At 43.2% G+C, this 12,880-nt stretch overlaps 1 protein-coding gene across 1 annotated transcript; it reads left to right on the top strand.

Moving 5' to 3' along the window:
- The first annotated feature begins 1,906 nt into the window (after positions 1–1,906).
- On the top strand, positions 1,907–2,998 carry LOC134934287 (gastrula zinc finger protein XlCGF17.1-like). Its single transcript, XM_063929753.1, has one exon. The coding sequence runs from the start codon at positions 1,907–1,909 to the stop codon at positions 2,996–2,998; it is 1,092 nt and encodes a 363-aa protein (XP_063785823.1).
- The last annotated feature ends 9,882 nt before the right edge of the window (positions 2,999–12,880 follow it).

Here is a 12,880-nt window from a genome sequence, read left to right as displayed (position 1 = left end):
ATGAATATATTGATATATACATAAATATTTGTAGATGTTATTTTGTAGATCTTGACCTGTTGTCAATACTTAAAAAGTTTTATTTAAAAAATTGTTATATAGTTAGTATTACTATATAATAGAATTATATTTCATAGGTCAAACTATTGCAAACCTTATATTCTATATTTGGAATTATCAAATAAATATTTTAAAAGAAAAATATGAAGATAACACGCTGTATATGACACAGAATTATCATATAAGTCGTAGTGTAGGTAGATATTCATGAATCACTATGTAACTGAATGTAAGTCAATAATAAATGTGTAAGTATATTTATGGGCACTTACAGTCTGTCACTTATGTGTATGGGCCAGATACGTAGCAGCAGGAATAATTTAGTTGTCCCTTAATCGTGACGACCAACTTTTGGTTGAACATTTGCTTAAATTTAGTCCAAAACTGTTTAATACTCAGTAAACTCAAACTTTAAATTGTATAAACTGTAGAAAAATTATAGTGTCATGTATATATGATTATCTATATAGTCTCTATTAGGTGCTACATAATTATCACTTATTATAATTATGTTTTAAACTCAATGCAAGTTTAAAAAAGCTTTCAGGGACTATCATCATGTCTCTAACAAATGTATCATTTATGGAAAATTGCTCTTTCTGCTGAGACAGCTTTCAGAGGTGAGAGACTTTTCTCCTGCTTCCATGGTTCTTGTCATATTTATACCCACATCAGTGGATCCGGTCACCGTGACTTCATTGCCCCTTCACCCTACCCACACAGCCAACAGCTGTGCCCCTACAACCCTGGGCACACAGCTCTCTCCTTGCTCTCGACTGCTATGTTCTCATTGTGCCTGCACCCCGAGGTGGGCACGCAGCCAATAGCTAGGCACCCCTACTTCCCCTACAACCTGGACACACAGCCCTCTCTCTGCTGCCATATGCTCCCTTTGCCTGCACCCCAAGCTGGACACACAGCCAACAGATGGGCACTTTGGCACACAGCTATCTTCACGCTTGCTGCTGCCATATGCTCCCTGTGCCTGCACCTAAGCTTGACACATAGCCAATAGATGGGCACCCCCACTTCTCCCACAACTCCGGGCGCATAGCTGCCTGTGCATCAATGCTCATTCTGAAAATGTTAATTATCACCTGCTTTTGTTGAAAATAAGTGATGAATAGACTACTTATTACTGTGGGATTATGTGTGTATTAAATAAATATATATACTCTCTCAGTATATTGGTCTCATGTGAACTACTATTTTTTGTATATCAGTAGTGTGGTATAATATGTGCAATATGGACCTCATTCAGTAAAGAGTGCAGAGTCTGCTCTGATACCACTTCCCCCATAATGCTGTTTCATACATCTACACCTGTGTATTATATTAAGTATCAGTAGCTGCTACAGGAAAATAGAGTTATACATTCTGCAAAATACACAAATATAAAAACAATGGTAAATGACTGGGTTATATTTGTTAGTGTATATAAAAATATATAAAGTTCATTATATATAGTCACACTGATACTGTAAAAGTAGAATTACCCCAGTAACCTTTATGCTGTTAAATATATTTTTTTTCTTGCAGGACAACAAATTTACAGGATTTTAACCTAGAAGTTATTGTAGAAAGGGACATTTTCTCTGATCAAACCAACTACAGGCATCATTTCTCCTTATACCTCTGAGGAATCACACAAGCTGTTCTCATTTTCTGGATAGAAGAAACATTCTACAGCTAATTTGTTTCTCATCTAATACATGATGAGTCTCCCAGGAGAGAAACCACATCTGTGCTCTGAATGTGACAAAAGCTTTACATATAAATCATATCTTCTCAGACATCAGAGGCAACACACAGGAGAGAGACCATTTCCATGTCCTGAGTGCAGCAAATGTTTTACCCAAAACTCATATCTTGTCACACAGGAGAGAAACCATTTCAATGCTCTGAATGTAGCAAGTGTTTTACCCACAAGCAAGGCCTTGTTAGTCATCAGATGAGTCACACAGAAGAGAAACCATTTCAATGCTCTGAATGTAGCAAGTGTTTTACCCACAAGCGAAACCTTGTTAGTCATCAAAGGACTCACACAGGAGAGAAACCATTTACATGTTCTGAATGCAGCAAATGTTTTTCCCAAAAGCGAGACCTTGTTAGTCATCAGAGGACTCACACAGGAGAGAAACCTTTTCAATGTTCTGAATGTAGCAAGTGTTTTACCCACAAGCAAGAACTTGTTAGTCATCAAAGGACTCACACAGGAGAGAAACCATTTCAATGCTCTGAATGTAGCAAGTGTTTTACCCACAAGCGAGGCCTTGTTAGTCATCAGATGACTCACACAGGAGAGAAACCATTTCAATGCTCTGAATGTAGCAAATGTTTTACCCACAAGCAAGACCTTGTTAGTCATCAAAGGACTCACACAGGAGAGAAACCATTTCAATGCTCTGAATGTAGCAAGTGTTTTACCCACAAGCGAGACCTTGTTAGTCATCAGAGGACTCACACAGGAGAGAAACCATTTCAATGCTCTGAATGTAGCAAATGTTTTACCCACAAGCAAGACCTTGTTAGTCATCAAAGGACTCACACAGGAGAGAAACCATTTCAATGCTCTGAATGTAGCAAGTGTTTTACCAAGAAGCAAAGCCTTGTTATTCATCAGATGACCCACACAGGAGAGAAACCATTTACATGTTCTGAATGCAGCAAATGTTTTACCCAAAACTCACATCTTGTTAGACATCAGAAAATTCACACAGGAGATAAACTATTTCAATGCTCTGAATGTAGCAAGTGTTTTACCCACAAGCGAGACCTTGTTAGTCATCAGAGAACTCCCACAGGAGAGAAACCATTTACATATTTTGAATGCAGCAAGAATTTTTCCCAGAAGTCACATCTTGTTTTACATCAGAGAGCTCACACAGGAGAGAAATCATATACTGTAAATGTGCTCAATGCAGCAAGAGTTTTATAGATAAGCAATATCTTGTTATATATCAGAGGATTCATACAGGAGAGAAGCCTTTTATTTGCTTTGAATGTAACAAGTGTTTTACTAGAAATATATCACTTATTAATCATGTGAGGAGTCACACTGAGGGCCTGATTGTATCCTGTGTTTCTTAAGTAAGTTAGCTTGTATCAATTCAATATGGTTATAATTGACGTCATTTTTATTTTGTGAATGTAACTTATGTTTTATAGAAATTAATCTTGTTAAAGAATAGAGAGGAGAAACATCAATAGTTGATCCTCTGCACCAATGTGTGTAAAAAACAATGTGTAGGGTGAAACCCCCCAAAATTGCCTGATTTGATTAGTTATTTGTAAATATATATCTTCACTACCATGGCATAAGAGGCGCTACTACTGACACCTAATACAAAAGTATACAACACACAAGAGAGAGAACAGCAGTTTCTTGGTGTAGGGATCTGGATCAAAACATAACTTTAATTGTATTTTTATAAAAAGTAGATAATTCATATTAAAATATAATAGTGAAATATTAGAAAATAAATACATGATAAAGTGATAAAAAAATATCACTGGGGTGCACCATTTATCCTTTTTTATTATATATTTATTTCCTATATTAAAATTGTACTGGTCTTCCCATTTTTCTTGCCCTACAGTGACTAGTACACCAACACACATATGCCTAATTGTTATAGTGACATGAGGTTTAGTTTTTCTCATTTTGGGGCTGTTTATACTCCTGCTATTGTATGTTTAACTTTACCTTATTGTTTATTTTTGCTGTAAGCCTACTTAAAGTCAATAAAACAGATATTTAAAAATAAAATATTAATGGGGCTGGTGCAAGTGTCCTAAATAATGTGGATTGGATATATATAAAGTCTTTAACACAGTTTCAGCTTAGCAAATGTTGCAACAATTGTAAGTAAAAGTCCCAGTTTCTAAAGTAATGGCATCTAGCTGGAGCCTCACCCATGCAGAGGTGGAACTGAAATTGTTGAAGCAGGTGAATTTAACCTGGCCCCTGAGATCTAAGGGGCCCACTGCTGGCCAGACCAGCAATGAGTTATCCCCTGGAAGCGACTCCCCCATACACAATGTTTTGAGCATTTTTTTATTTATGGTCCAATGCAGTTAGCAGGGTGGGCCCCACTACCTGAGGGACTTGCCCCTTATCTTAGGTAGGCAGAGCTGACCTTGTGTGTGCTGTACAGAGTAATAGAGGAGTCCTGCCACCTATCAGTGCTGTTGATCCCAGCCACATGTACAATTTTTCTGATTCTCTGATGTCTATGAATTAAAGGCAGCTCACAACCAGTGTATCTGGCACTGCCAGAGTCTCACATATATACATATATAAGAGAGCGCATTAAGTTTTTAGAACAGTTTATTACACTTGAAAACACTAAAAAAATACTTCATCACAAGTTTAATTGATTAAAACATTGGTAAAGTGGAAATACAAGAGGCACAAATGAGGAGAAGCTGGGCGGTGTGTAGCGGCAGTCGGCTGCTGCTCTCCTTACGGAAAGACTGCTGACCGCGGTCGGGGTGAGAACATTTTATTGTTCCGGTAATCAAGCAACTCCAGCAAAGGAAAAATCCAGCAGCGCGCTGCCGCAGCCGGGCACAGCTTTTTCTGGAACTTGGTACCATCGATCCTGGTCGCAGTTTGGTGAGACCTAGTTCTCCATTAATTCACCCACTACTGGCAGGAACTTATAACACACTGTGCCATTAAGAGGATAAAGCCTAAGTGATTTATCAGCTGCCGTCCAGCGCACAAAATTGGCATACAGTCTATACCATTTAAAACTGGATTCAGACTCATAAAGTTTTGTATAGACACACGATACATATTCCATCAATATAAGTGGCATATATACAAGTTTCCCTTGTGGATAATTATCCAGAACACAGTATTGCTGGACATTATCAACTTTTGCCACACTAGTGAAAAGTAAAAGGAGCCAAAGGTGTCTATAATCTGCCAGCGGTAGCTGGGAATAGATGTGTAATAAGGACTGATATGCATATATATGAAAGGTTAATTCATTTGTACAACTGAATAGGAATATACATTGCAGTGTTTCTAATAGCTCCTTGGTGTTTTTATGTATTTAAAGGAGCAATCAATCAATTAAACTTGTGATAAAGTAATTTTTTTGTGTTTTAAAGTGTAATAAACTGTTCTAAAAACTTATTGCGCTCTCTTATATATGTATATGTGTGTAACCGTTTTATAGTATAACTTCAGATTACTATGTTGGAGCTGCTTTTAGGTTTTTTATATATAGAATTTCTGTGGTGACCAGCTTATAGTTAGGAATCTTTTTGCAAGATATCTATAGTAATTAAATATAATTTATTATTGCGCCTGAAATTATACTCACATACGGACGCATATTTAAATTTCCAATCCTTTTGTTGATTAATTGGTCCGTCTGTGTGTATATATAGTAGAGATGAGCGCCTGAAATTTTTCGGGTTTTGTGTTTTGGTTTTGGGTTCGGTTCCGCGGACGTGTTTTGGGTTCGACCGCGTTTTGGCAAAACCTCACCGAATTTTTTTTGTCGGATTCGGGTGTGTTTTGGATTCGGGTATTTTTTTCAAAAAACACTAAAAAACAGCTTAAATCATAGAATTTGGGGGTCATTTTGATCCCAAAGTATTATTAACCTCAAAAACCATAATTTACACTCATTTTTAGTCTATTCTGAACACCTCACACCTCACAATATTATTTTTAGTCCTAAAATTTGCACCGAGGTCGCTGTGTGAGTAAGATAAGCGACCCTAGTGGCCGACACAAACACCGTGCCCATCTAGGAGTGGCACTGCAGTGTCACGCAGGATGTCCCTTCCAAAAAACCCTCCCCAAACAGCACATGACGCAAAGAAAAAAAGAGGCGCAATGAGGTAGCTGACTGTGTGAGTAAGATAAGCGACCCTAGTGGCCGACACAAACACCGTGCCCATCTAGGAGTGGCACTGCAGTGTCACGCAGGATGTCCCTTCCAAAAAACCCTCCCCAAACAGCACATGACGCAAAGAAAAAAAGAGGCGCAATGAGGTAGCTGACTGTGTGAGTAAGATAAGCGACCCTAGTGGCCGACACAAACACCGGGCCCATCTAGGAGTGGCACTGCAGTGTCACGCAGGATGTCCCTTCCAAAAAACCCTCCCCAAACAGCACATGACGCAAAGAAAAAAAGAGGCGCAATGAGGTAGCTGACTGTGTGAGTAAGATTAGCGACCCTAGTGGCCGACACAAACACCGTGCCCATCTAGGAGTGGCACTGCAGTGTCACGCAGGATGTCCCTTCCAAAAAACCCTCCCCAAACAGCACATGACGCAAAGAAAAAAAGAGGCGCAATGAGGTAGCTGACTGTGTGAGTAAGATAAGCGACCCTAGTGGCCGACACAAACACCGGGCCCATCTAGGAGTGGCACTGCAGTGTCACGCAGGATGTCCCTTCCAAAAAACCCTCCCCAAACAGCACATGACGCAAAGAAAAAAAGAGGCGCAATGAGGTAGCTGACTGTGTGAGTAAGATTAGCGACCCTAGTGGCCGACACAAACACCGTGCCCATCTAGGAGTGGCACTGCAGTGTCACGCAGGATGTCCCTTCCAAAAAACCCTCCCCAAACAGCACATGACGCAAAGAAAAAAAGAGGCGCAATGAGGTAGCTGTGTGAGTAAGATTAGCGACCCTAGTGGCCGACACAAACACCGTGCCCATCTAGGAGTGGCACTGCAGTGTCACGCAGGATGTCCCTTCCAAAAAACCCTCCCCAAACAGCACATGACGCAAAGAAAAAAAGAGGCGCAATGAGGTAGCTGACTGTGTGAGTAAGATAAGCGACCCTAGTGGCCGACACAAACACCGGGCCCATCTAGGAGTGGCACTGCAGTGTCACGCAGGATGTCCCTTCCAAAAAACCCTCCCCAAACAGCACATGACGCAAAGGAAAAAAGAGGCGCAATGAGGTAGCTGACTGTGTGAGTAAGATAAGCGACCCTAGTGGCCGACACAAACACCGGGCCCATCTAGGAGTGGCACTGCAGTGTCACGCAGGATGTCCCTTCAAAAAAACCCTCCCCAAACAGCACATGACGCAAAGAAAAATAAAAGAAAAAAGAGGTGCAAGATGGAATTGTCCTTGGGCCCTCCCACCCACCCTTATGTTGTATAAACAGGACATGCACACTTTAACCAACCCATCATTTCAGTGACAGGGTCTGCCACACGACTGTGACTGAAATGACGGGTTGGTTTGGACCCCCACCAAAAAAGAAGCAATTAATCTCTCCTTGCACAAACTGGCTCTACAGAGGCAAGATGTCCACCTCATCATCATCCTCCGATATATCACCGTGTTGTACATCCCCCTCCTCACAGATTATCAATTCGTCCCCACTGGAATCCACCATCTCAGCTCCCTGTGTACTTTGTGGAGGCAATTGCTGCTGGTCAATGTCTCCGCGGAGGAATTGATTATAATTCATTTTAATGAACATCATCTTCTCCACATTTTCTGGATGTAACCTCGTACGCCGATTGCTGACAAGGTGAGCGGCGGCACTAAACACTCTTTCGGAGTACACACTTGTGGGAGGGCAACTTAGGTAGAATAAAGCCAGTTTGTGCAAGGGCCTCCAAATTGCCTCTTTTTCCTGCCAGTATAAGTACGGACTGTGTGACGTGCCTACTTGGATGCGGTCACTCATATAATCCTCCACCATTCTATCAATGGTGAGAGAATCATATGCAGTGACAGTAGACGACATGTCCGTAATGGTTGTCAGGTCCTTCAGTCCGGACCAGATGTCAGCATCAGCAGTCGCTCCAGACTGCCCTGCATCACCGCCAGCGGGTGGGCTCGGAATTCTGAGCCTTTTCCTCGCACCCCCGGTTGCGGGAGAATGTGAAGGAGGAGATGTTGACAGGTCGCGTTCCGCTTGACTTGACAATTTTCTCACCAGCAGGTCTTTGAAACCCAGCAGACTTGTGTGCGCCAGAAAGAGAGATCCAAGGTAGGTTTTAAATCTAGGATCGAGCACGGTGGCCAAAATGTAGTGCTCTGATTTCAACAGATTGACCACCCGTGAATCCTTGTTAAGCGAATTAAGGGCTCCATCCACAAGTCCCACATGCCTAGCGGAATCGCTCTGTCTTAGCTCCTCCTTCAATGTCTCCAGCTTCTTCTGCAAAAGCCTGATGAGGGGAATGACCTGACTCAGGCTGGCAGTGTCTGAACTGACTTCACGTGTGGCAAGTTCAAAGGGCATCAGAACCTTGCACAACGTTGAAATCATTCTCCACTGCGCTTGAGACAGGTGCATTCCACCTCCTATATCGTGCTCAGTTGTATAGGCTTGAATGGCCTTTTGCTGCTCCTCCAACCTCTGAAGCATATAGAGGGTTGAATTCCACCTCGTTACCACCTCCTGCTTCAGATGATGGCAGGGCAGGTTCAGGCGTTTTTGGTGGTGCTCCAGTCTTCTGTACGTGCTGCCTGTACGCCGAAAGTGTCCCGCAATTTTTCTGGCCACCGCCAGCATCTCTTGCACGCCCCTGTTGTTTTTTAAAAAATTCTGCACCACCAAATTCAAGGTATGTGCAAAACATGGGACGTGCTGGAATTTGCCCAGATTTAATGCACGCACAATATTGCTGGCGTTGTCCGATGCCACAAATCCACAGGAGAGTCCAATTGGGGTAAGCCATTCCGCGATGATCTTCCTCAGTTGCCGTAAGAGGTTTTAAGCTGTGTGCGTATTCTGGAAACCGGTGATACAAAGCGTAGCCTGCCTAGGAAAGAGTTGGCGTTTGCGAGATGCTGCTACTGGTGCCGCCGCTGCTGTTCTTGCGGCGGTAGTCCATACATCTACCCAGTGGGCTGTCACAGTCATATAGTCCTGACCCTGCCCTGCTCCACTTGTCCACATGTCCGTGGTTAAGTGGACATTGGGTACAACTGAATTTTTTAGGACACTGGTGAGTCTTTTTCTGAGGTCCGTGTACATTTTCGGTATCGCCTGCCTAGAGAAGTGGAACCTAGATGGTATTTGGTAACGGGGGCACACTGCCTCAATAAAATGTCTAGTTCCCTGTGAACTAACGGCGGATACCGGACGCACGTCTAACACCAACATAGTTGTCAAGGCCTCAGTTATCCGCTTTGCAGCAGGATGACTGCTGTGATATTTCATCTTCCTCGCAAAGGACTGTTGAACAGTCAATTGCTTACTGGAAGTAGTACAAGCGGGCTTACGACTTCCCCTCTGGGATGACCATCGACTCCCAGCAGCAACAACAGCAGCGCCAGCAGCAGTAGGCGTTACACGCAAGGATGCATCAGAGGAATCCCAGGCAGGAGAGGAATCGTCAGAATTGCCAGTGACATGGCCTGCAGGACTATTGGCATTCCTGGGGAAGGAGGAAATTGACACTGAGGGAGTTGGTGGGGTGGTTTGCGTGAGCTTGGTTACAAGAGGAAGGGATTTACTGGTCAGTGGACTGCTTCCGCTGTCGGCCCAAGTTTTTGAACTTGTCACTGACTTATTATGAATGCGCTGCAGGTGACGTATAAGGGAGGATGTTCCGAGGAGGTTAACATCCTTACCCCTACTTATTACAGCTTGACAAAGGGAACACACGGCTTGACACCTGTTGTCCGCATTTCTGGTGAAATACTTCCACACCAAAGAGCTGATTTTTTTGGTATTTTCACCAGGCATGTCAACGGCCATATTCCTCCCACGGACAACAGGTGTCTCCCCGGGTGCCTGACTTAAACAAACCACCTCACCATCAGAATCCTCCTGGTCAATTTCCTCCCCAGCGCCAGCAACACCCATATCCTCCTCATCCTGGTGTACTTCAACACTGACATCTTCAATCTGACTATCAGGAACTGGACTGCGGGTGCTCCTTCCAGCACTTGCGGGGGGCGTGCAAATGGTGGAAGGCGCATGCTCTTCACGTCCAGTGTTGGGAAGGTCAGGCATCACAACCGACACAATTGGACTCTCCTTGTGGATTTGGGATTTCGAAGAATGCACAGTTCTTTGCTGTGCTGCTTTTGCCAGCTTGAGTCTTTTCATTTTTCTAGCGAGAGGCTGAGTGCTTCCATCCTCATGTGAAGCTGAACCACTAGCCATGAACATAGGCCAGGGCCTCAGCCGTTCCTTGCCACTCCGTGTGGTAAATGGCATATTGGCAAGTTTACGCTTCTCCTCCGACAATTTTATTTTAGGTTTTGGAGTCCTTTTTTTTCTGATATTTGGTGTTTTGGATTTGACATGCTCTGTACTATGACATTGGGCATCGGCCTTGGCAGACGACGTTGCTGGCATTTCATCGTCTCGGCCATGACTAGTGGCAGCAGCTTCAGCACGAGGTGGAAGTGGATCTTGATCTTTCCCTAATTTTGGAACCTCAACATTTTTGTTCTCCATATTTTATAGGCAGAACTAAAAGGCACCTCAGGTAAACAATGGAGATGGATGGATTGGATACTAGTATACAATTATGGACGGACTGCCACGGTTAGGTGGTATAAAAAAACCACGGTTAGGTGGTATATAATACAATTATGGATGGACGGACTGCCTGCCGAGTTCCGACACAGAGGTAGCCACAGCCGTGAACTACCGCACTGTACACTGGTTGATAAAGAGATAGTAGTATACTCGTAACTAGTATGACGACGGTAAAAAGAAAGAAAAAAAAACCACGGTTAGGTGGTATATAATACAATTATGGATGGACGGACTGCCTGCCGAGTGCCGACACAGAGGTAGCCACAGCCGTGAACTACCGCACTGTACACTGGTTGATAAAGAGATAGTAGTATACTCGTAACTAGTATGACGACGGTATAAAGAAAGAAAAAAAAACCACGGTTAGGTGGTATATAATACAATTATGGATGGACGGACTGCCTGCCGAGTTCCGACACAGAGGTAGCCACAGCCGTGAACTACCGCACTGTACACTGGTTGATAAAGAGATAGTAGTATACTCGTAACTAGTATGACGACAGGATAAAGAAAGAAAAAAAAAACCACGGTTAGGTGGTATATAATACAATTATGGATGGACGGACTGCCTGCCGAGTGCCGACACAGAGGTAGCCACAGCCGTGAACTACCGCACTGTACACTGGTTGATAAAGAGATAGTAGTATACTCGTAACTAGTATGATGACGGTATAAAGAAAGAAAAAAAAACCACGGTTAGGTGGTATATAATACAATTATGGATGGACGGACTGCCTGCCGAGTTCCGACACAGAGGTAGCCACAGCCGTGAACTACCGCACTGTACACTGGTTGATAAAGAGATAGTAGTATACTCGTAACTAGTATGACGACGGTATAAAGAAAGAAAAAAAAACCACGGTTAGGTGGTATATAATACAATTATGGATGGACGGACTGCCTGCCGAGTGCCGACACAGAGGTAGCCACAGCCGTGAACTACCGCACTGTACACTGGTTGATAAAGAGATAGTAGTATACTCGTAACTAGTATGACGACGGTATAAAGAAAGAAAAAAAAAACACGGTTAGGTGGTATATACAATTATGGATGGACGGACTGCCTGCCGAGTGCCGACACAGAGGTAGCCACAGCCGTGAACTACCGCACTGTACTGTGTCTGCTGCTAATATAGACTGGTTGATAAAGAGATAGTATACAATACTACTGTACTAATATTATATATACTGGTGGTCAGGTCACTGGTCACTAGTCACACTGGCAGTGGCACTCCTGCAGCAAAAGTGTGCACTGTTTAATTTTAATATAATATTATCATGTACTCCTGGCTCCTGCTATAACAACCTGCAGTGCTCCCCAGTCTCCCCCACAATTATAAGCTTTATATAGTATATACATTGATGTGCAGCACACTGGGCTGAGCAGTGCACACAGACTGAGTCACTGTGTGTATCGTTTTTTTCAGGCAGAGAACGGATATATTAAATAAAACAAACAACTGCACTGTCTCTAAACTCTGTCTGCACTCTCTTCTACAGTACAGTATCACAGCAATCTCTCTCTCTCTCTCTCAACCCTAATCTAAATGGAGAGGACGCCAGCCACGTCCTCTCCCTATCAATCTCAATGCACGTGTGAAAATGGCGGCGACGCGCGGCTCCTTATATAGAATCCGAGTCTCGCGAGAATCCGACAGCGTCATGATGACGTTCGGGCGCGCTCGGGTTAACTGAGCAAGGCGGGAGGATCCGAGTCTGCTCGGACCCGTGAAAAAAAACATGAAGTTCTGGCGGGTTCGGATTCAAAGAAACCGAACCCGCTCATCTCTAATATATAGTGCCTGTAAAAAGGGAAATCTATATTACTGTCAGAGTCTTCCTGACCTAGAGCTAAACTAAGGAAAGCACAAGGGGTGGTCACAGACAGAGCAGAGGCTACTGTGTTCCATGCCCCCTTTTCTCCACATTACACAGGACATTGTGCTTGTGCCCCTGTCACCCACTCTCTCTCTGCATCACTCACTGACCCCCCTTATAATGCCCCAGCCAACCACCTTACTTTAAACCTAAAAAGACAAATGGTTAATTGGCCAGAATGTAAAATGTTAATCTGTAAAAGAGAATGGATCTTCAAAGGATACATCCCAGCTTGTTGGTCTCATTGACATTGCCACTGTCCGGAGATAGTGGATCCATCTGTAATAATTGTGTACTCCGATCACCTCCCCTGATGTTAATAGGGATATGGTTTATAATCTTATGCCTCATTGTGGCTAAGGGGTGTTTAAAGTCCCTAAAGTGGTGAGCCACCGGTTGGTCTTGACATTTTCTTTCCTATGCTGCTTTAATTTTCTGCTGATGCAGA

This window comes from Pseudophryne corroboree, chromosome 6 (genome assembly GCF_028390025.1).
Source record: "Pseudophryne corroboree isolate aPseCor3 chromosome 6, aPseCor3.hap2, whole genome shotgun sequence".
Classification (NCBI taxonomy): domain Eukaryota; kingdom Metazoa; phylum Chordata; class Amphibia; order Anura; family Myobatrachidae; genus Pseudophryne; species Pseudophryne corroboree.
The sequence above is the reverse complement of the archived record's forward strand: the minus strand, read 5'-3'. Positions and strand labels throughout refer to the sequence as shown.